Below are 23,810 nucleotides of genomic sequence, written 5' to 3'. Positions count from 1 at the left end.
ACATTACATTACATTACATTACAGGCATTTAGCAGACGCTCTTATCCAGAGCGACTTACACAACTTTTTACATAGCATTTTACATTGTATCCATTTATACAGCTGGATATATATACTGAAGCAATGCAGGTTAAGTACCTTGCTCAAGGGTACAACGGCAGTGTCCTTACCCGGGAATCGAACCTGCGACCTTTAGGTTACAAGCCCAGTTCCTTACCCACTGTGCCACACTCCGTCCTCCACACACACACACACACTCCGTCCTCCACTCCACACACACACACACACACACACGCACAGGTGACATGCTCACATACACGTACGGACCCACTCACACACACACACACACACACACAACACAGTTTCCTGGGTTCCCCCGCCCTCCGTGACTAAAGGAATCCCAAACACTCCCCTTTAGTCCTCCCCTTCCCCCAGCGGTATCACTCTCCTCCCCTTTCCCCAGAGGTAGTACTCCCCTTTCCCCAGAGGTAGTCCTCCCCTTTCCCCAGAGGTAGTCCTCCCCTTCCCCCAGCGGTATCACTCTCCTCCCCTTTCTCCAGCGGTAGTACTCCTCTTTCCCCAGAGGTAGTCCTCCCCTTTCTCCAGTGGTAGTCCTCCCATTTCCCGAGCGGTAGTGCTCCCCTTTCCCCAGCAGTAGTCCTCCCCTTTCCCCAGCAGTAGTCCTCCCCTTTCCCCAGCAGTAGTCCTCCCCTTTCCCGAGCAGTTGTACTCCCATTTCTCCAGTGGTAGTACTCCCCTTTCCCTGGCAGTAGTCCTCCCCTTTCCCTGGCAGTAGTACTCCCCTTTCTCCGGCAGTAGTCCTGCCCTTTCCCCAGCAGTAGTCCTCCCCTTTCACCAGCGGTAGTACTCCCCTTTCCCCAGCGGTAGTCCTCCCCTTTCTCCAGCGGTAGTACTCCCCTTTCTCCAGCGGTAGTACTCCCCTTTCCCCAGAGGTAGTCCTCCCCCTTCCTCAACAGTAGTACTCCCATTTCCCCAGAGGTAGTACTCCCCTTTCTCCAGTGGTAGTACTCCCCTTTCTCCAGTGGTAGTACTCCCTTTTCTCCAGTGGTGGTCCTCCCCTTTCTCTGGCAGTAGTCCTCCCCTTTCCCCAGAGGTAGTCCTCCCCTTTCCCCAGAAGTAGTCCTCCCCTTTCCCCAGTGGTAGTCCTCCCCTTTCCCCAGTGGTAGTCCTCCCCTTTCCCCCGCAGTGATGTTCTTACTGGGCTAGAGTGGAAGTCTGCTGAGGATAGAGAGTGTGTGTGTTTGAGTGTTTTTGTGCGTGTGTGTGTGTGTGTGTGTGTGTAGGGGGGGGGGGGGGGGGGGGGGGGGCGGTGTATGGGTGGGGGGTTCACTTAAAAGCAACACCCTCCCTTGCCCTTTCAGTTTCCTTCCTGGACTACAGCTGCAGGCCACAGACTCGCGACTCCTTCGTTACCGCGCCGACCGACATGTGTTCCAAGAGCTTTACCAGATCCCTGGGACTGGCACTGATCCCTCTGGCCCTATGCTGCATTATAGCGAACGTTCTCCTCTATTTCCCAAACGTCGAAGTTAAGCACGTCCAGGAAGACCACTTGACCGGGTATGTGTGGTTCTTCACGGGGATCGTCGGAGGAGGCGTAGTGGTGAGTAAATTCGTTTTTATTCGGTTTTTTTTGTTTTCTTTTTCATTTAAAAAAAAATTATTGGTAATTAAACCAGTCTGACTGTAATTTGTGAAGTTGTTTTATGACTGGAAAGTTGGCAAACTCCAGCGTTTTTTGTACAAGAGCATTTTTTGGGGTCTGGGTTGGAGGGGTGGGGGAGAACTGCTTGTTGGGTGTTGTGGAGGATTTTGGGTCTTAGTGGAACTGTTTTTCTCTGTGAAAGGAAGTTGTCTAAAATTATCTCACGATAGGAACTTGGGGCTGAACAATGGAACTGAGTCTTGAGTATCTAAACGCAGAAACACTCCGACTGAAAAGAGCAATGGGGGCTCTCCTGTTTAAGTTTAAAAAAAAAATTATATTTAATAATTATATCATTCGTAATTATTAATTTATCATCAGAAATCCGTGGGTTGGAATGGGATTCTGTCTGCCCTCTAAAATGAGATATTTTTATATTTATTTTTAGTTTACCAGAAGAAAAATACGCCACTGAGGCTGACATCTTCTTTATACAAACAAAAATACACAAGAGTACCATACTGTGCTTACCATTAACACATATTCTCAGGAAACAATAGACTGGTTAATATAATAATAATAATAATAATAATAATGGTGTTTATAATCCTTGGAAAAGCCTTTTCTTTTTTTGCTCTCAGATAGATTTATTGCAAGTATATTCTTCAAACTGTACAGCTGCTGGGAGCCAATCACATTTCAGGAATTCTCCAAACGCCAGAAATCCCAGACTTGAATGAAACACAGGGGTACAGTAGTAGTACATTTTTGAGGTCCCCACGTTGGTGCCATTTTTTATGTAATCAAGCTTACCGCAATCTGAAATTTCACCTTGTTTGTAACAAAATCTATTCACCAAATTTTGGGTGACAAACAAAGGGGCCATTTTTATTTTCTTTTGTTTCCAATAAAGCTCTTTCAAAAAAAAAAAAGATAAATAAATTAATTTGAAAAGCTAAAATTGCTGGTTGAATTTTCTACTTGTGCTGCACATTTCATTTGATGCTGGGCGAAACACTCAAAACTCAACGCTGTGCGTTGTCATTGGGCGATGCCTTGTCATGGCTGCCCATTTGAGCGTGTGTGTGGTGGACTATGTAGTCACCATCAGCAGTTCAGTTTAAAGAATGCTGGTGTGGCCCACACACTGTTTTTTATTCTTCTTCTTTGTGGTCCAGCGCAATCCATGACCTGTAGGGCTGTAGGGCGCTGAGGCATTGTGGGCCGTCCACCATTTTCAATATATTTGTTATTAACCAGAGGATTTCCGTTTATTACGACTATCTTCATCAGTGGATTGGGGGGGGGGGGGGGGGGGGGGAGTTATTCAGCTTTTAATGCAACTGAAATGGAACCAAATTATATAAATTAGCTGTCTCCTGCCACCTAGTGGTGTAGTATGAGTAAGCACAAATCAATTGGGGGGGAAAGTAATGAAGTGAAGGATTTTTACATAGATTCTAATTCATTCAGCTGTTGCTGTGGGCTTTCTCGGCCAATGGGCATGTTGCATGCCCCTCCATCTGTCTTCCTTCGCTTCAGTCTGATAGCTGTCAGTCATTAATTCAGCCCAGTGCAGTAGTTTTAAAAAAAATCTCTCCACCTGGGGTCTGAAACTCCACTCCTGGGGGGCTAGTGTGTCTCTTCCGTCAGCCCCCAGTTCATGTCTTGGATAGCCCGTGACTTTAATTAACCAATCACGTGCTGAAAGGCACGTGATTGGCCCTCCAAGATTGTGCTAATGAGCAAATCCCGGTGATTGGAACAAAATACTGGGGGAGGTCTTTTAGCAATGGTCACCCATGGGGTCGTTGGAGTGTATTTCTGGCTAATAAAGCCGTTCGCTACAGCTTTTGCTCTTAATTGGTTCCATTTTTCAAATGTCACTTGCATGATCTGATATTAACGCTTAATGCCTGGATAAGCTCATGAATGACAATTGATTCATGTTATTGTTTCCTTGTACGGAACATTTTACTACGATCTACTGAACGAGTGAACCAGCATTGGTCTGTACAGCCGATTCGCGCATTTAACCGAGGTAGAAACACTGGTGAAAACATAAAAACCTGCATACAGTCCAGCCCTCCAGCGACAACAAAATGGCACCACCCTGTAATAAGGTGTGATATGGCGCCACCTTGTGGAAACCCCTAGAAATACACCACCTCTCTCTCTCCCTCCCTGTCTCTCTCTCTCTCCCTCTCTCCCTCCCTCTCTCTCTCTCTGCCTCCCTGTCTCTCTCTCTCTCTCCCTCCCTACCTCCCTCCCTCTCTCTCTCTCTCTTTCTCTCTCCCTCTCCCCTCTGCAGATGGTCCTGCCGGTGCTGGTGTTCATGAACCTGGAGAGGTGCGCCAACTGTTGTGGCAACGAGGGATCCGCGGTGAGTGCCCGTACCAGGCAGTAACCGGGCTGTACCCGGGCCCTTCTGCTTGGCGGGGGACGGGGTGTCTCCTAGCAACAAGCTCCTAGAGCTACCAGCTTCCGGACGGAGTGTGCGTCATGGTTACAGGAAAGGGTGTAGGCCCGCCCCGGTCTGCTCTTTTTTTTATTTTTATTTTTTTTTCAAACTTGGTTGCCGAGGAAACGAGCCTAGCCTTTGGCTTGGACCGTGCATTGTAGCCTCCCGTCATAAAAGGGCAGCTTGTTACGAGTTGCGGATTCCTGTGTCAGACATCCATTATTACATTACATTGCATTTTTATTTTGTTTTGGCACTTGAAGGACTCTCTTATTCAGAGTGACTCGCAGTAGAAATTTTAAAAGTGCAGTTTTAGCACAGAGATCACACAGCAGGCATATTCGTTAGCCGTAACTGTGCTAATCAACAGTTCAAGCTAACAACTAGCCTGATCGGTTGTACAAATATTTTTTTTTAAAGCAGTCATTATTCCTCTGTACTCTTTTGATAGTAAGTGTCAAAACAGCGTACTTGCCTACTATTGGGTATCTAAATTCAGTACGCTTGATCAGAATATTGTTATGTTGATGTAATTATTTGGCAGCACACTTTTCAGGAAACACATTTTTTAGGCGGTCCCACAGAACTGTGTGAGAGGTCCCATAAATCAGTGGGGAAGGGGCGAGGCCTTTTTACCGTAAGGGCGGGACGTCTTACAACACTTCTGCAGAACCGTCAGAAAATAGTACGGAGGATATTTTTGGCGTACTGCTCATCACATACTAAAAGATACGCTCTGAACTGTAGACAGCATGTTTAGTAGTACATATTTTACCCTGTTTGCCCGAGTGGGTGGGGTGTGGGCAGGAAGGGGCAAACAGGGTTAGCCAAGCCCCTTCCCTTCCTGCCATCACCACACCCACTCAGCGAAAAAACAGGGTTAGCCAAGCCCCTTCCCCAAAATATGTACTACTAAACATGCTGTCTACAGTTCAGAGCGTATCTTTTAGTATGTGATGAGCAGTACGCCAGGCTAACCCTGTTTGTTTCTGAGTGGGTGGGGGGCGTGGGCAGGAAGGGGAGGGGCCAGGCTAACCCTGTTTGCCCCTGAGTAGGTTGGGTGTGGGCAGGAAGGGGAGGGGCCAGGCTAACCCTGTTTGCCCCTGAGTGGGTTGGGTGTGGGCAGGAAGGGGAGGGGCCAGGCTGACCCTGTTTGTCTCTTGATTGGGTGGGGGGGCGTGGGCAGGAAGGGGAGGGGCCAGGCTGACCCTGTTTGTCTCTTGATTGGGTGGGGGGGTCTGGGCAGGAAGGGGAGGGGCCAGGCTGACCCTGTTTGTCTCTTGATTGGGTGGGGGGGCGTGGGCAGGAAGGGGAGGGGCCAGGCTAACCCTGTTTGTCTCTGTGCAGATGTGCAGTTCTGTGCTGGCAGCGCTGGTTGGACTGGCGGGGGCTGGATACTGTTTTGTCATCTCGGATCTGGCTCTGATAGAAGGACCGTACTGCTTGCACAACGGGACGTGGACGAGTCCATTCGCCAATCAGAGTGGAGAGTACGTCTCATCTTTCTATGACGGGAGTTTAAGGCGGGGCTAAGCCCATGGGGGGGGGGGGGGGGGGGTGGAGCTTACTTAACACTTAATTGGTTAATTATTTGAAAAAGTGTTTTTTCTTTTGAAATACTGCCACAGTGCAATCCTTTGGGAGTTTCAGTGAAGTTGTGAAAACAGGAAAAAAAATGTTCTGGGTAACAAGTGCATGCATGTCTCTGTCTGTCTGTCTGTGGTGCACGTGTGTGTGTGTGTGTGTGTGTGTGTGTGTGTGTATTTGTGTTGCGTGTGTGTGCAGTTACCTCTTCGACAGGGACACCTGGTCCAAGTGCGAGGAGCCCCTCAGAGTTGTGGAGTGGAACGTCACTCTTTTCTCCATCCTGCTGGGGCTGAGTGGGCTGGAGTGCATCATATGCGCGGTGCAGCTGGTCAACGGGCTGGTGGCGGCCGTGTGCCGGCCCTGCTGCTACAAACAGCGCTACAGCCTCAATGCCTGAGGGCGGCCAGCGGAGGGCCAGCGGGGAGTCAGCGGAGACTCAGCGGTGACTCTGCGATGACTCACCGATGACTCAGCAATGACTAGCAATGACTCACCGGTGACTCAGCAGTGACTCAGCAATGACTCACCAGTGACTCATCGGTGACTCACCAGAGAGATTTAGAGGAGAATCACCATCCTGTACATTCTTCCCACACAGACCTGGCTCACATACGTACCTGAAATACTCCCAACTCTTTAGACACCGGTAAATATCCTTGACAAACATCTGTTTTCACTGATATTCAGAATAAAATTCTTTATGTCTTAAGAAAACACTTCTGCCGACTATTATTCATCTCTGGAAATTTTCAAAAATGCTGTCGTGATACAAAAACAAAATCAGCAATTTTTCTTCTAAATATTGGTGAAAACAGATATTTCAGATCTGATGTTTAAATCATGTGTAATCCACATGACTCTTACTGCTGTCTAAAGGACCGTTTGTATAGTAAATATTTGAAAGAAAGTATTTGACCCAGGTCTGAAGAGGGCATATCTCTCCAGCTTTTATGCACTGGAAATAACAGATTGTCCTTTCCTGGATCATTATCCACACTCTGTACAGAAGCAAGCAGGCTTTGCATTGTTCGGCTTTGTTTTGTAAAAATGGAAGGAAATGAGAAAAGTTTCACTATATATTTCAGCTACTATATATTTCAGCACAGGACAGTTTAGACATTCTCAGTATGATCGTGTCATTGTTTTTTTTAAATGAAACTGTAGTTCTAACTTATGTAGTTATGTCTTCTGTTACTCCTGGTTTATTTTATTTGAAGAATTCTTTTTTAAGAGGTCACGCTTTGCATAAGTTTTTATTTTCAGTAAAATGAGAATGTATTGTAAATTATTGTTGATGTCTAAGGACTAGATTGATATGACAGTTGACAAATGATGGCAGAAGACTATTATAATAGTTGTATTTTACAATGGTCTCATTTTTTAAATAATAATTGCACTTGTCTTTAATAAATAAACATTTTGTTAATTGTAAACATTTGGACCCGAGAGATGCTTGAAAATAAAAACAGTTTTTCCAATAATTGTAACTTAAAATTGTGAAGATGAGCTACAGGTATGTTTCTATCTGTGGATATGGTCATACTGTTGTACTATTATTTTAATGCCATGGGGGTTGTTTGTTTAATCTCAGTCAACTTCATGTTTGCTTACAGCTTTGTGCACCTCCATGTGCTGAACTGGTCATTCCAGTCTGCGAAATCACTATTTACAAAAAAAAAAAAAAAACAATTTATATAAATATTTGTGGATATATTTGATAAAATGAGAAGGGGTTTGGGGTCGATTTGATGTGGAATGACCGCTCAGGTTGACATAAGCAGAATGCTCTTGCAAAACGTGGCTGTACGAGCGATCGCGGGAACAGCTCGTTGAGAAACAGCAGAAATTCCAGGCTGTGTTCCGGTAACCATATTGATTTTCTTGGAGGGGGGGGAAGGGGGGTTGGCGGGAAACTCGCCAGGTTTACCGGACACAACCTCGGCATTTCTACCATTATTTTTTTTTATTTTGTTGTGCAATTCAGGCAAACAGTGACGGAGCTTAGAGCTTCCATTTCACCTCTGCATCAAAAGTCAAAGTCCATGGCAGAGTAGGAAAAAAATGAAAATAATTAAGCCACTGCTTTGGTCAAAGAAAGAAAATGTTTAATGAAAATGTGTTAGACCATGTAGTTGTGTAAAGTTGTACTTTAGTAGTAGTAATAATTCAGTAGTAATTAGTAGTATTTCAGCTATTAGGACCTAATTCCAACACAATCCTGATAGTCAATAGCAACTAGATTAGGTATTATATAGCAATTAGACAAGGTATTATAACAGATCAATGGGGGCAAAGAAAGAAAAACATTTTCTTATTAACAAAGACCTACAACACTGGTCCTGGAGACCAGACCTCAGGTTTTTTTTAAAGTGTTTTTTTAAGTAACTTAATTGATGAATCAAAGAATTTGATCATGTTGTAACTCACCTCACCTGGTTTCTTGGGTCTGAACTGGTTGTGAATTTGAATGCGACGGCAGAAATTGACAGTCCTCGTGGTTCTCCAGGCCTTGGGGGGGTTCGTTAAATCATGGGGTGTTTTGGGTGTGGGTGGCCCAACATGGCCCCTCGTTCGAGTAACAAAATGAAAAAAAAAAAACTGGTTAGCTTTGAAAAGGGGGCATGACCTCTGGAAACGAACCAATCAGCAATGAGGTTAGATAACAGCACCTGACCATGGGGTCTGCTTATTGGACGAGGAACCAGTCAGAGAGAGAGAGAGTTCCAGCAGCCATTGGTTGGAACGCGGGCAGTGCTCTCTGCTCTTATCTATAAAAGGCCAGACCGCTGCTGGAGCAGGGGTATGAAAACCCCCCCACGCCCCCCCCCCTCCAAAAAAACAAACAAGCAAACAGAAATGGGGAGTCGAGACAACGCTCTATTTTTCCTGCTCCTGCTGGGCGTGTTGAGGACTGGGTCCTGCAGAACGAGGGAGTATTTCATAGGAATCAATGAGATCCAGTGGGACTACGCTCCCAGCGGGAAGAACCTGATCCTGAACAAAACCGTCCAGGAGGACGAGTGAGTGCGCTGCTTTTATACCTGACGTGTCGACTTCAAAGTACTGTGCGTGCTCTGGTCTGAAATGCATGTTATTTTCCTTTTATTTAAGCAGAGGGCCTGTATCACAAGACAGGGTTGCTGAGTTAGCTGGATAACTGCACTGAGTAAAACCCAGAACAGCTCTCTCATTCTTTTTTTTTTTCTTTTCTTCAGATCATGTTACAGATTTGGGAGGGTTTTTCTGGGTTTTTACTCAGCACAGTTATCCAGCTAACTCACTAAGACAGGGGCCCTGATTTGTGATACAGGTGCCCCAGCTGGTCAAATGTTTATTTCTCTTTGATTTAAACAGGTGGGTCAAATGAGACCTTGATTTTCTGTCGCGGTGGCAACTTGGGGAATCAAAGTGGGTTGGGCATGTGGGGGGAGGGGGGGGGGCTTTGATTGTGTAGCCAATCAGAAGCTGACAGCTAGTTTCTGTGGGAATTTGCCCAGGCCAGACCAGGGATGAACCCCTATACTCTTCTGAAAACTACCGTGGTAGATCATTACTGATCATAGTCAGGCCTTCAGTTTGGTTTAGTGTTTTAGGGTCACTAAGCTGTGGAAGTCAGTTTTCTATTTGTTCCAGTGGGGAAGAGCACCCCTTCCTGGGCTACCAACACCCCCTCCAACAGCAACCTAATTTATCCAGGCCTCCCATCCAAGCATACACCTGCTTAACCTCAGCAGTTTGACAGGAGATGAGTTCAGGATCAAATCAGTGCTGATTTAGTAAGGTTGCTGTGAGGACAATATGTGAGATAAAGATGATAAACTTTGAACGAGTTTAAATTGGATTAAAAGGGTTCCTGGCACTGATAACAGGGAAAAAAATCAAGGTACTTTTACTTTTCTATAATATAACTATTGAAAATACATTTATTTATATGACACATCCACAGAGGAAATCATCTTAAAAGCATGATGTTCCTACATGTTCCTGGCTTACTAGCCTTCATCAGGGTATTACCACGACACATGTTCTTAGGCTGCAAACGATTAACAGGAACAGTCCATTTGCAGATGCGAAGCAATTAGGAAAATGTTCCTCATTTTTTTAAGACCACATGCCTTAATTGTCTGTAATAAGGCGATTAAGAAAACGTCCCTCGCTTCTTGAGGCAAAACGCCTCTCCAAGGGCACTTTGCATCAATCAAAGGGTATAATGGTGTGAGGTAACACATTTAGGAAAATGGTCGAGAACAAGAGATAAATTCTGGCTTTCAAGTCGCCCGTGTGATGTTTCTAAAGGCAACGTTTTAACAGAGAGAGAGAGTGCCATAGTTACTTGGGTCAAAGGGGGCATTGATTTGTGGGGCTGTGCTGCTGGTTGTTCACCTCTCCTCCCTGAGCGCGTGTAAAAATGGGGACTTGTGGGGACCTTTCCGTGGCTTTCTGTAAGGAATGCGGGGACCTTCCTGGAGCGCGGGGACACTCGCATCGGGAGCGTGTACAAGAAGGCGGTGTACCAGCAGTACGCGGACGGCACCTACAAGCTGCCGATCGACAAGCCCAAGTGGCTGGGGTTCCTGGGGCCCGTGATCTCCGCGGAGGAGGGGGACACCGTCGTCATACACCTGAAGAACATGGCCTCCCGGCCGTACACCCTGCACGCGCACGGCCTCAAGTACAACAAGTCCGACGAAGGTGCGTGCGTGTGCGTGAGTGTGTGTGCGTGTGTGCGTGTGTGTGTGTGCATGTGTGTGTGTGAATGTGCAGTGGGGCAGTGTGTGTGTGCGTGCGTGCGTGTGTATGTATGAGTTTGTGTGTGTGTGTGTGTGTATGTATGAGTTTGTGTGTGTGCGTGTGTGTGTGTGTGTGATGATATGAGTTTTAGTCTGTAGTGGAGCAGTGTGTGAGTGTGAGTGTGTGTGTAAATGTGCAGTGGGGCAGTGTGTGTGTGTGTGCGCGTGCGTGTGTATGTATGAGTTTGCGTGTGTGCGTGTGTGTGTGATGATATGAGTTTTAGTCTGTAGTGGAGCAGTGTGTGAGTGTGTGTGTGTGTATGTCTGTATGAGTTCCTGTCGGTCGGCCAATACTGATCGCTAAAGACAAATCAAGTTGACTAAAACCCCAACAGACATCTAAATACATACCGACTAATCGCCACAACTGACACCTATAGCCAAAACAACTAATCGCCCCCAACTGAGCTCTAAAGACAAATCAACTAAACGGCTCCAACAAATTTCTAAAGACAAACTGGCTAATCGTCCCAACTGATCTCTAAAGACAAATCGACGAATCGCCCACCAACTGATCTCTAAAAACAAATGGATTAATCTCCCCAAAATGATTTCTAAAGAAAAAATCGACTACCCTCCCCACTACTAATCTCTGAAGACAAACCGAATAAATGCCTGCCGATGTCGGTCTGCCTCGCAGGTGCGCTGTACCCTGACGACACGGACAAGGAGGACAAGCACGACGACCAGGTGGCTCCTGGGAAAAGCCACAAGTACGTGTGGCAGTTGGCCCAGTCACACGCGCCGACCAAAGACGACTCCAACTGCCTGACGCGCGTGTACCACTCGCACTACAACGCCCCCAAAGACATCGCCTCCGGCCTCATAGGGCCCCTCATCATCTGCAAAAAAGGTAACACGGCGGCCATTTTGGCTCCACCACCAGCGGGAATAAGTCGGTTTGTTGTAGTCAGTTTGTTGCTTGTAACGCAGGTGCGTTCAATGTGTTGCAAGGGGTTTTGACACACTGAGTTCGTCAGACCATTTTAAAGGGCAGTTCTGTGTATGTACATTACACTGAGATGACACTGCCACAAAAAAAATAATCAGTGTAAAAAAAAAAAGACCACAGTATGAAGCTATGGAAATGGCAGCACGTCTTGTTAGCGTGTTAGCCACGACCAAAAATAAAATGGTGTTCATGAGGTGGTCTCATTTTTTTTCTATTTAAATTTGCTGTTCTGCCATCTCCATAGCTTCATACTGTGGTCTTTTTTTTCACTGATTAGTGTTTTTTTTTTTGTGGCAGAGCACCCAGGCAGCAGGAATTGTGAGGAAACCCACCTGACACCAATATTTGAGAACATTACGTTATTAGCATTAAGCAGACGTCGTTATTCAGTGACTTGTAAAGCAAGAATGAATGCAAGCATCAGGGATTGAAGGGCGGCCATTTCCTAGGGGGAGAGAGTACATTTCTAAGAGAGGCAGAAAGTGTATACCAAATTCCCAGCTTATCATCCACCCCACTGAACATTCAGCTAAAGCCGCGTTTCCACCGCAGGAACTATACCCCGGAACTAGGAACCTTTTGAGGAACTCAGTGCGTTTCCACCGCAGGAACTAGGGTCTAAATTTAGTTCTGGGGGCTTTGTTTTACCCCCCAAAACGTTCCTGCTCGGGGGGTAGTACTTTCCGAAAGTACAGGAACCTTTTGGGTGGAGCTTACAGCGCTGAACATTTCTGATTGGTCGAGTACTCGTAGCATTTGTGTTGTATTTATTTTCCGCCATTACCCGCCATGTTTGAAAATATGCAGCGGCAAACCAATTTATTTTCATAATAACAAATCAAACTTGTATGTTATGCGGCGCGGTAGCCTACTTTTGGTTATAGCCTGTCAACGTCTTGGAATTATAACGTGTGCTCTTCTGTTCTTTTCTTGCTTTAGTATTCGTTTTATAAAATGCTAAGCATTCGTGCTGGGACAGCATAGCCTATTACGTAGGCTACCAAAACATTCAAACGGATTAATTCGGTTGCTAAATATTTTCTTCCGGATTTTCTTTGTTAGCCCGTTGTAATTGACTCAAAACGTTTGATACAGTTATGTGAGGTATGCGGTAGTTCTGCATAATTAACATTGGTGATACAGTACAAGCAAACTGGAAATCACCTTCCGCACTTTTTATCCGGGTAAAATAACAGGTTAATTCTAGTAATCTTCCCTTTAGCTTTTTCAGACTGCCGTAATTTTACTCAATTTTACTGCCATTTTTCAATTCCACGAAAAGACCAGGAAGACTATGGACTCATTTATGGTGCATGGTTCGCATCTGGAGGGCACACTTCGCTGCTCGGCTAGCAGTAACTTCGAAGGAAAGCAAACGGTGGCTGTACCACTACTAATTTACATTTTCACGCAAGTCCGAGTTTTCGTTCTATTCTTGTCATTTTGCGATTAGCCTATATGGAATTGACGACGAGAAAGTAATAAAACAGCAAATTGTTTACAACGTGTGCATGTTTTCTGCTGTTAATGAATGTGTTTGAGAGGATATATGAAAATCAATAAATACAAAAGTAACCATATATAGTCATTGTTGGTAACCCGTTGTATATAAGTGGAATAAACCCCTCCGGGCTGTCCCGGTTATTAGAAAATAATGTAGGCTACTTCGGTGGTAGTATGGGGTTACAGAAGAAATCATATGACAGATGGACCGACGACAAGTCAGTGGGCTAATTTGCCTAATCTTCGCGGTACTTTAGACCCCGGTGGAAACGCAGACAACCATTGGCTGAAGGAACCTTTTAGTTCCTGGTAAAGTAGTTCCTGGGACTGAAAGTTGAAACGCGGCTTAAGTTATGCAAGCAAGAAAAAAGTACCCTAGATGGACCCTAGTGATCATTAAACTTATACAAATGAGGGCAAGAAACAGGCTCTACAAACAGTAAAAACAAACATTTTGCATTAGGTGTTGGGACCATGTAAAAGTGCTAGAGAGAGTCTGACTGGAGGTCCTCAGGTGCTCTCTGAAGAGGAAGGCCATCGGTCCCCTGATTTGACCACCGTGGGAAACTCCGGAGTTGGAAATCCCAGGGGTCAGAAAGTAAAAGTCCAGCCATGTGTTTATTCCACCCATGAACTCCACCAGCTGATTTCACAAAATTAGTTGAACTTCCTGGCTGAAGAATTTGTGCTACAGTAATTAGGAAATCCAGGTGATTGGAACAAAGCACCAGGGAGGACTTCTGCTTTCTTAGCCTTGGATTTTCCACCTCTGGGGAAACGTATTCCATCTCTAAACAGACAGAAAACCTGATCAGGAAGTGCAGGCATGGAATGGGGAGGAGCCAGACTTCTCGAGTAGGCGGAACCTTGGGCCATATGAACTCTCTTGAATGCAAAGCAGAATTTTAGTCAAGGTGGCAGTATAATATAGTGGGTTAGGGAACAGTAATTGTAACTCAGAGGTTGCAGGCTCTATCCCTGGTGGGGCACTGCCACGGTGTCCTTGAACCAGGTTCTTCACCAGAATTGAAATGTTAAAAAGTGAAAATGCGCCTGTCCGAATGAACGGCTTCCCCGCACACTTCCAGACACGCTGGACGTTTACGGCGACAAGGCAGCGGACTACCTGTACGCACTGATGTTCACCGTCTCGGACGAGAACCTCAGCTGGTATCTGGACGACAACATCAAGACGTACTGCAAGACCCCGGCCAAAGTGAACAAGGAAGACGAGGACTTCGAGGAGAGCAATAAAATGCACTGTGAGTTTCCCTTCCGCTGTCGATGATGTCAATACCACCCTCACCTGTCGGTGTCATAATGAGCCTGACCAGGTTGGCCAGGTGTATGATAATTAGTTAATGTGACCAATAATGATCTTGTGTAGGCTGGGCTACAATTGGACTGTGGTAATCAAGCCAATATTTTGTGCCACCTGAGCCCTATTTATTTACAATAATCCACACAATTGTTGAAAAATAGAATCGTGTCAACATAAACCACGTGGTAATGAAATCGGTTATTTCAGCGCAAAATGCGACCGGCATCCGATCGTGTAGGTTACACTGCGCGATTACGAAAGACATCGGTTATTGCAGCGTAAAACGAGACCAGCATAGATGTATAAACTACTGCGCGATTATCAAACGCATTGCTATTTCCCTGTTTCAGCGATTAACGGCTACGTGTACGGAAACCTGCCTGGACTGACGATGTGCGTCGGGGACAAGATCCACTGGCACCTGTTCGGAATGGGCAACGAGGTGGACATCCACTCCGCTTTCTTCCACGGCCAGATCCTGACGGACAGGAAGCATCACGTGGACACGATCAGCCTCTTCCCCGCCACTTTCGTCAACGCAGTGATGGAGCCCAGCAACCCCGGGCGATGGCTGCTCAGCTGCCAGGTCAACGATCACGTGGGAGGTATTAATAATAATAATAATAATAATAATAATAATAATAATAATAATAATAATAATTAATACATAAACTACCAGTTCAAAAATGAATACTGTTTCTATTGTATGAACAACAACAACAATAATAATAATAATAATAATAATAATAATAATAATAATAATAATAATACATAAACTACCGGTTCAAAAAATTAATACTGTTTTCTATCGTATTAACAACAACACAAAAACAACAACAAAACCCACAATAATATGTTTGTTTGTTTGTTTTTGTTTGCAGCTGGGATGCAGGCCCTTTTTGAGGTGAAGGACTGTTTTCCTAAAGTTCACAAGCCGAAGCCACACGGCGAGGTCCGCGAGTACTTCATCGCAGCGGAGGAAGTCGTGTGGGATTACGGACCCTTGGAGGTCAACAAATTTACGGGAAAACTACTGAAATCTGACAAGTACGACAAGCTAGTCCTCCACCGCAACAGCCCTGGGACACCTGTCACTGATTAATCTGGCATTAGTGTCAAACAGCCTTCAGTCAATGCACTTTGGTCTGATTTTGAGGCATTATTTTGTTTGCTCAGTGCTATGCTACTCGGGCGAAAGGGACTGGGGACCGAAATCGAAGCACCTGGGGGGGAACTCAGTCCTTTTTTATTTAAAATGTGTATGGCTTGTTGGATTTGCTGCCACAAGTACTTGTCAATGGCCTCTCGTATAACAAAGATGGGTAGTTCCTCTCCAGTTAGTGACAGATATACGACTGCTGTCAAGATCATTGGTGAAGACAAAATGTATGAATATTTTCACCTCATCTTAACGATAATGAAGCTGAGTGTGGATTATGAACGTATCTTGACAATAAAGTAAACAATGCATGACAATCAGTTTTATTAAAATGCCTCCAGGGAATCCCAGACGTTCTTTGAGACGGGCAACGCCAGAATCGGAGGAAAGTACAAGAAGGCAGTATATGTGGAATACACTGACCACACCTTCACCAAGCGCAAGGACAGGACACCAGAAGAGGAGCATTTAGGAATTCTGGGTAATGTAGTTTAGTGCGTACCACGTGGCTCTCCAAGTGAATACCACTTTTCTTTGATATATAAACATGATAAGGTCAATGATCAGCACGGTTGTTTTCCAGGTCCTGTAATTCGGGCGGAAGAGGGGGACACTATCCGGGTGATCTTCCGGAACAAAGCCACGCGCCCTTACAGCATCCAGCCGCACGGTGTGGAGTACAGCATCAAACAAGGAGGGACGCTCTACGACTCCATTCCTGAAGGTTAAAAGTCATAATAATAATACTACTATTACTACTACTACTACTACTACTACTACTAATAATAATAATAAAACAATTTATGATGAATAACAGTGCAAGAAACCAGCAGTCAGGAAAATCGTTAAAATGGTACATTAATGGAACATTAAAACGTTTTTTTTTTTTTTTTTACCAAACATCCTCTCCACCACCCTGCAGAAACTTCCAGATCCAAAATATTGCTACAAAAAATCAAAAATGCAGGTGAGAGACATCCACAAGTCTTTTTTTTAACTGTAGCAATTTTTGTACACAAGCATCAAGAAGGCTAATAAAGGCTAATATATTGGGTGGTGCCAATATATGTCTAAGGGATGTTAATTTTTAGGGTCTTTACTGGAGCCGTCAGCTCAGTAAAAAACCTGAGGAGAACCAGTGGAGTTGCAAAAAAAACAAAAACAAATAAACTTATGAACTGTAGCTCCCCTTCATTGGACAGCCTGGAGATGGAGATGAGTGAAAAGTTTCCGCTTCAAATTCTGTGCCTGAGCTGATGCTTCCATTCCAGGTCCTCCGACTCCACCCCCAGCTTCACAAGTCCAGCCTGGCTCCGCCTTCACCTATGAGTGGGTGGTGCCAAAAGATGGAGGACCGGTCGAGGGGGACGCAGACTGTATGACCCACCTGTACTACTCCGCTGTGGACTCGGTAAAGGATACCAGCTCCGGATTGGTCGGGCCCCTGCTGGTCTGCAGGCCAAAAACTCTGAAGTCAGGGAAACAGGTACAGCCGCAGCGTGAACCTAAAAATTTTGTACAACATTTACAGTAAAACTTTACAACATTTACAGAAAAACATTACATTTACTGTAACACTTCGCAACATTTACAGTAACACTTTACACCATTTACAAGCATGAAGAACTATTTTTTTGGAGCTTTTCTTTAAGAGGTTGTTGTTGATTTGAATGTTCCAGAAAAATGTGAAGAAAGAGTTCCACCTGTTGGCTACCGTGTTTGACGAGAACCTGAGCTGGTATCTGGACGACAACATTAAGCAGTTTACAAAATCTCCCAAAACGGTCAACAAGGATGACGAGGACTTCCAGGAATCCAACAAGATGCATTGTGAGTTGCTGTTTTTCGAAATTTACACCCAAAAACAGTCATTTCCGCTCCCCCAAAAATTTGTGGATTTAAAGGGGATAGACCACAGAAAGTTGTCTGCTTTGGGGCTGCTGGTTGGCTCATCCTGTTGTGGTACCACATAGCCACACAGTTTCGGTACTGAATCCAGATCATGCCCATGCAGTCCTGTAGGGCGGCAAATAATTAGCAGAAGCATCGCCCGAGATGTGATGGATTTCTAATGGTGGGATTTCCCTATCAGAGATGGAAAGTCCAGGGGCCATGTGTTTCTCCTGCCTATGAACTCAGCCTGCTGTTTTCACTAATTAGTTCCTCCCCCTGGATGAAGAATTGTCCTTATTAGCAAATCCTGGTGAATGAAACAAAATATTGGGGAAGAGTTTTCTTTCTAAACCTGGATTTTCCACCTCTGGTTTGTGTTCCCTTGCACACCAGCGGCCCCCGTCAGTTCAACCGGGCACCTGCAGTCTGCCAATGCAAGCCAAATGCTCTCTGTCCTGCTCTGAGTGAGCTTAACCAGTGAAAACAACCAGCAACTGGTTGCTCCTGTTTTCAGTGAAGAGTGTGTGCTTGTCTGTATTCTCACAAATTGACAGACATGGGGAGGGGGGGGGATTGCAGTTGCAGAGATTAACATGCACATTGTAAACAAAACAGGCATTTCAAAGTTGGAGTAAAAAAAAAAAATCTTGTACACATTCTCTTTACTGCAGCGATCAACGGATACATGTACGGGAACCTGAACGGACTGAGCATGTGCAAAGGAGACAAGGTGTCCTGGCACCTCTCTGGCCTGGGCTCAGAAGTGGACATCCACGGCCTGTATTTCCACGGCAACCGTTTCACCATCAGCGGAACCCGGAGGGATTCCATCAATCTGTTTCCTCACATCTCCCACACGGTTATAATGGAGCCGGACAGCATGGGTAAGGACCACATTCCCACCAATCGCAGGGGAGCTTGAGGTGGACGGCATACTATCGCCGTAGCGACTTCACATTTCCACCAATCGCAGGGGAGCTTGAGGTGGAGAGCATGCTATCACCATAGTGATTTCACATTTCCACCAATCACAGGGGAGTTTGAGGTGTAGAGCATACTATCACCATAGTGATTTCACATTTCCACCAATCGCAGGGGAGCTTGAGGTGGAGAGCATGCTATCACCATAGTGATTTCACATTCCCACCAATCACAGGGGAGTTTGAGGTGGACTGCAGGACTGTTGACCACTACAAAGGCGGCATGAGGGCCACCTACACCGTGGAAAAGTGTCACTGGTGGAACACCGACGCCGGGATCATGCTACACCAGAAGACGTACTACGTCGCCGCCGTGGAAACAGAGTGGGACTACTCACCCAACCGCACCTGGGAAGATAGCATGCACATGGGTCTCAAAGACAGGTGCCAGCTCTCACGGCCCCATATGGGTCAAATCCACCAATCACAAATGATTCCTCTGATTCATCTTTTAATAAATGAGCTTACAGTTTCTACTGTGCTGAACATGACTACAGAACAGAACCGGGTCAAACACTGCATGTACTTAAAATGTTTTTAGACACTCTCATATATGTAATTAATAAATGGCAATTTAATGACTGCTGTCTCCTATTGGTTCCTCTAGCCCCGGTAATGCCTTCATCGACAAATTGGATCGGTTCATCGGCTCCAAGTACAAGAAGGTCCTCTACAGAGAGTTCACGGACAGCTCGTTCACCAAGCAGAAGGAGAGACCAGCAGACGAGGAACATCTGGGAATCCTGGGTAATTTATTAATTTGTTTGTTCATTCATTGGTTCGTTCATTGAGATCCAAAGTGAAGGAAAAATGTCGACTGAATCTAGGCCAGGGCTGCCCAATCCTGTTCCTGGAGGTCTACTGTCCTGTGGGTTTTCATTTCCCTTAAGTCCCTTAACTTCTTTCTGCTAATTAGCAGCTCAATGAGATCTCTAGCTGAGGTGTGCTTCCTCAGGGTTGGAGTGAAAAACTACTGGATGGTAGATCACCAGGAACTAGACTGGGCAGCCCTGATCTAGCCCATACCTCAGGATCATTGCTATGGGCATCACTCCTTTCATCCGCTTAGGACCCTTCATTCATGCCGACGTTGGTGACAAGGTGAACATTGTGTTTAAGAACATGGCGAAAAGGCCGTACTCTATTCACGCGCACGGAGTGAAGACCGACAGCCCCCAGATCTTCGAGACTCCAGCAGGTGAGGCGATGCTTTTTACACCACCGCATCTGCGTCGATTTTTTTAAACCGTTTTGATCGCTGGCGTAAGATGCACGTCGCAAAGAATTTAACATTACATAGTGACATAAAACATAATGACATGGACCCAACGTAGCTCGTCCATTTTCTTAACTAAATTGCATCTAGTGCTCTGATCACCTACAGGCTAGATAGTATCTAACACTGTATCAAGCCTGGCCTTGAAAACCCCCAGAGGTTCTGCTTCTACTACATGACCTGGCTGGCTATTCCACACATTTCTAAAGCATCCCCGAGTTTTGAATGAGGTGCTTTAATCAGAGAGTCCCTCACACCTCCACTCGGATGTATGGCTCATGTTAATTTATACTAGTAGTTGCGAGCATCTGTGAAGAGCAAACGCATCCCAGATTGTTTTGCTGATGGTAAGGGTTTCACGCACCGCGGAGCAGCTCAAACAGGACGAGTCTTTACCTTCAGTCCACTTGTACCGAAGCGGACCTTTTACAGAATGGCTGAGAATGAGCTGCATTTATGCTAAAGAAATTTGAGCGGATTGGAGAGGATTGGCGAAGAGGATTAAGAATCCTATCTTCCTCCAGGTGAGACGCACACTTACACCTGGTACGTCCCAAATTCTGCTGGACCGGATGAAGGGCAGGAGCAGTGCATAGTTGGGGCCTATTTCTCCACAGTGGACGTTAGCAAGGTAAAGTCCAGGTGTTCTGTGGAAAGACACGAGCATGACTACCTGTTCAGTGCCCTTTATGCTCGTCTCCTAGGTACCGTTTGCAGCATCAAAAGAATTCAGGTACTTCCGAGGTATATAACATAGGTCTGATTTGGACATACTCTAAATGTACCTCTCTCTCTCTCACTCTCTCTCACTCTCTCGCTCACTCTCACTCACTCTCACTCACTCTCGCTCTCACTCTCTATCCCTCTCTCAATCTCTCTCTCTCTCTTGCTCTCTCTCACTCACTCTCACTCACTCTCGCTCTCACTCTATCTCTCGCTCGCTCTCTATTTCTCTCTCTCTCTCTCGCTCCCTCTCACTCTCACTCACTCTCAATCACTCTCTCTCTCACTCTCTCTCTCTCTCGCTCTCTATTTCTCTCTCACTCTCTCTTGCTCCCTCTCACTCTCTCTCGCTCTCTCACTCTCTCTCTCACACTTTCTCTTGGTCTGTCTCTCTCTCTCTCTCTTCCTCTCACTCTCTCTCTCTCACTCTATCGCTCTCTCTCTCTCTCTCTCTCTCTCTCTCTCCACCCTCAGGACCTCTACAGTGGATTGATTGGTCCCCTGGTCATTTGCAAGCGGAGCTTTATGGGGAAGATCGGTCTGAAGAAGGAGATCGAGGAGTTTGCTCTGCTCTTCATGGTGTTTGATGAAAACGAGTCCTGGTACATAGACGAGAACATCAAAACATACGTCCCCAACGCCAGCAAAGCCAGCAAGGACAATGAGGAGTTCGTCGAGAGCAACTTGATGCACGGTATGTTGGGAGTTGGGAGTCTGAGGTGATTGTTGAGAGAAACTTGATGCACTATATGTTGGGAGTTGGGAGTCTTGGGTGATTGTTGAGAGAAACTTTATACACAGTATGTTAGGAGTTGGGAGTCTTAGGTGATTGTCGAAAAAACTTGATGCACGGTATGTTAGGAGTTGGGAGTCTTAGGTGATTGTCTTATGTCATTGAATAATGATTTAATTGTGCACATTATTTTATTTTATTTAACCTTTATTTCCCCAGGGTAGGTTCACTGAGCATGGATGCTCTTTTGCAGGAACGCCCTGCTTCACACTCATACACATTCACACCTGGAAGCTGCCCAGTACAACCACAATCCTCTATATGTTGGCCACTGAGCAGCTCCACTGGAGGGAGAGAAAATTTTTTAGCCAATTAAATCAGGGGATGATTAGGTGGCAAGTTTGTTTTGCGAGAGCCAGATCTGGGATTTTAGCCAGGACACCGAGGAACCCCCTACTCTTTGCAAATAGTGTCATGGGATCTTTAATGACCACAGCGAGTCAGTGAATATAATATCGTTATAATTTAATGTAATGTTGATGCGGTCGCGGTGTGGAAAAGCCGCGCCCGATGGCGCTAAGGTGTGTTTTGCGTCCCGCAGCGATGAACGGCAGGGTGTACGGCAACCTGCGGGGCCTGACGATGCACGTGGGGGACAAGGTGTACTGGTACCTGATGGGGATGGGCAACGAGGTGGACATGCACACTGTTCACTTCCACGGGCACAGCTTCGACTACAAGGTGCCGCCCCCTCCCCCCCCAACCCCTCCCAACCCCTTCAACCCCCCATCACCCCATCACCCCACAACTGATACACCTGTATCCGATACACCTGCGCTATTTAAAAAAAAAAATTTTTTAAGGAGGCACCAACTTTCACACATGCCTGTGCCGTAAATTTTATTCATCCTGTTTTATAAACGATAAAATAATCAGGGATGTTCTGACCCTGTTTGTACATTTTGAGGTACTCTGCATTACATACGCAGCCATTAGGAGCCATCCCGTAATACCATTAACAGCTATCCCATAATAGCCTTGGCAGCCATCCCATAACACCAGTGTCACGGTATTCTCTGAACACCACACACATTCTGTTTGCTTTTGGGCTGGTAATGATGAGATCTCTGACCTAGCCTACGCGTACTGTGTGAACCGGACTTAACGTGTTCATGGCTGTGAATAACTAACATATTAATCATTGTACTTTATCGGACCTGTGTTTTGTAGTTGTTTCAATGACCTTTCGGTATGCGCTTATTGTACGTAGCTTTGGATAAAAGCGTCCGCTAAATAAACGTAATGTAACTGTTACATAATGAGTATTGTACCTCATCGGATCTGTGTTTTGCAGTTGCTCCAATGACCTTCGGTATGCACTTATTGCATGTCTCTTTAAATAAAAGCGTCTGCAAAATAAATGTAATGTAATATTGAATCTGTTGTCTGATTGGTTGATTAACCTGCACCTCCCCCCCAGCTGAGTGGCGTCCACCGGGCGGACGTGTTCGACCTGTTCCCCGCCACCTTCCAGACGGTGGAGATGCGGCCGGTGTACCCTGGGACCTGGCTGCTGCACTGCCACGTCACGGACCACATCGAGGCCGGGATGGAGACCACCTACACCGTCCTGGAGAAAGAGGGTGAGCCGGGGGGGCGGGGAGGCGCAGCGTTTCAGCCCAACCAATCACTTCACCTCCTGCTGATTTCACTCGTTTTTGTGCCCCTTCTCTCCGGGTGAAGTGATTGGCTAATCGGCGAAATCAGCAGTTGCAGTGATTGGTTGGAATGAAAACTTGTGTGCTCTCGGCCCTCCACAATTCTCTTTTCACCATCTAGCACCAGGAGAACAGGGACTGTGTGTGGGGAATGTTATTAATCTGAGGATTCGTGGGGAATGGAGATTGAAACGGGGAATCAAAGGATTCGTGGGGATATCAAACAGTTCACAGTGGGGATTCATATGGGGAGTATCACATCAAACTGGAGATACAAGTGTTACGTGCCACCAAAAAATGGTAAAATGTATTTTCTAACCAGATAATATAAGACATCCCACATAAATATATCAAGAAATTACAATCCAAATAGAGGCATTGGTTACTTTTTTTTTTTTTTAACCCATTTTCTCCCCAATTTAGTCGTTATACCAATTCCCCACGTGTATCATGGTCCTGGTCGATGCACTATCCTTCTGTTGGTCTGGGGAGGGTGTAGACTACCACATGCCTCCTCCGATACATGTGGAGTCGCCAGCCGCTTCTTTTCACCTGACAGTAAGGAGTTTTACTGGGAGAACGTAACGTGTTCGGAGGTTCACGCTATCTTCCCCCAGATCCACTTCCTGCTGAACAGACCAACTAGTAGGAGTCGCTAATGCAACGATCAGGACTCATATCCTCACCGGCTTCCCACCCGCGAACACTGCCAATTGTTAACTTTACTGATGTTTAAGCCACAACAGTAAAACAAAAAGCAACGTGTATTGCATTTGAAATATACACTACCTTGATCAAGTTGTCAAACTTGCATTTAAAAAACTATAAACTACGATAATGTTTTAGGTTGTGAAGACACTAATATGGCGGCTTTTTTATTCTTGTTTCAGGGTCCAAAGGTGTGAAAGGATTTCTGAAAGGCTTGTTCACAAAGAGCTAAAGAAACACGGCAGTCATGCACCACATTTTGTGTTTTATACTGGAGTTTCGTAATATCTGCGATTTTTAAAATAAACTGACATATAATTATGAATAACAATGAATCGTG

The 23,810-nt window shown here is 45.6% G+C and overlaps 2 protein-coding genes across 3 annotated transcripts; both read left to right on the top strand.

Annotated features, from left to right (window-relative positions):
• The first annotated feature begins 1,359 nt into the window (after positions 1-1,359).
• tm4sf18 (transmembrane 4 L six family member 18) lies at positions 1,360-7,147 on the top strand. The gene is made up of 4 exons (XM_035414091.1): positions 1,360-1,624; positions 3,978-4,049; positions 5,475-5,617; positions 5,913-7,147. Exons 1-4 carry the CDS (start codon positions 1,448-1,450, stop codon positions 6,109-6,111), a joined length of 591 nt encoding a protein of 196 aa, XP_035269982.1. The 5' UTR covers positions 1,360-1,447; the 3' UTR covers positions 6,112-7,147.
• A 1,366-nt stretch (positions 7,148-8,513) lies between these two features.
• On the top strand, positions 8,514-23,805 carry cp (ceruloplasmin). Of its 2 annotated transcripts, XM_035414081.1 has the most exons (20): positions 8,514-8,734; positions 10,162-10,406; positions 11,145-11,357; positions 14,048-14,221; positions 14,631-14,885; positions 15,162-15,327; positions 15,781-15,920; positions 16,023-16,163; positions 16,362-16,406; positions 16,711-16,925; positions 17,119-17,269; positions 18,004-18,216; positions 18,489-18,696; positions 18,920-19,059; positions 19,382-19,510; positions 20,113-20,219; positions 20,786-21,005; positions 21,646-21,785; positions 22,525-22,687; positions 23,653-23,805. In XM_035414081.1, exons 1-20 carry the CDS (start codon positions 8,517-8,519, stop codon positions 23,700-23,702), a joined length of 3,333 nt encoding a protein of 1,110 aa, XP_035269972.1. In that variant the 5' UTR covers positions 8,514-8,516; the 3' UTR covers positions 23,703-23,805. The 2 variants fall into 2 exon arrangements, with proteins under 2 accessions (XP_035269972.1, XP_035269974.1); XM_035414083.1 differs by lacking the exon at positions 16,362-16,406.
• Positions 23,806-23,810: the final 5 nt, after the last annotated feature.

Source organism: Anguilla anguilla, chromosome 4 (assembly GCF_013347855.1).
Source record: "Anguilla anguilla isolate fAngAng1 chromosome 4, fAngAng1.pri, whole genome shotgun sequence".
Classification (NCBI taxonomy): Eukaryota; Metazoa; Chordata; class Actinopteri; order Anguilliformes; family Anguillidae; genus Anguilla; species Anguilla anguilla.
This window is presented reverse-complemented; position numbering and strand designations above follow the sequence as displayed.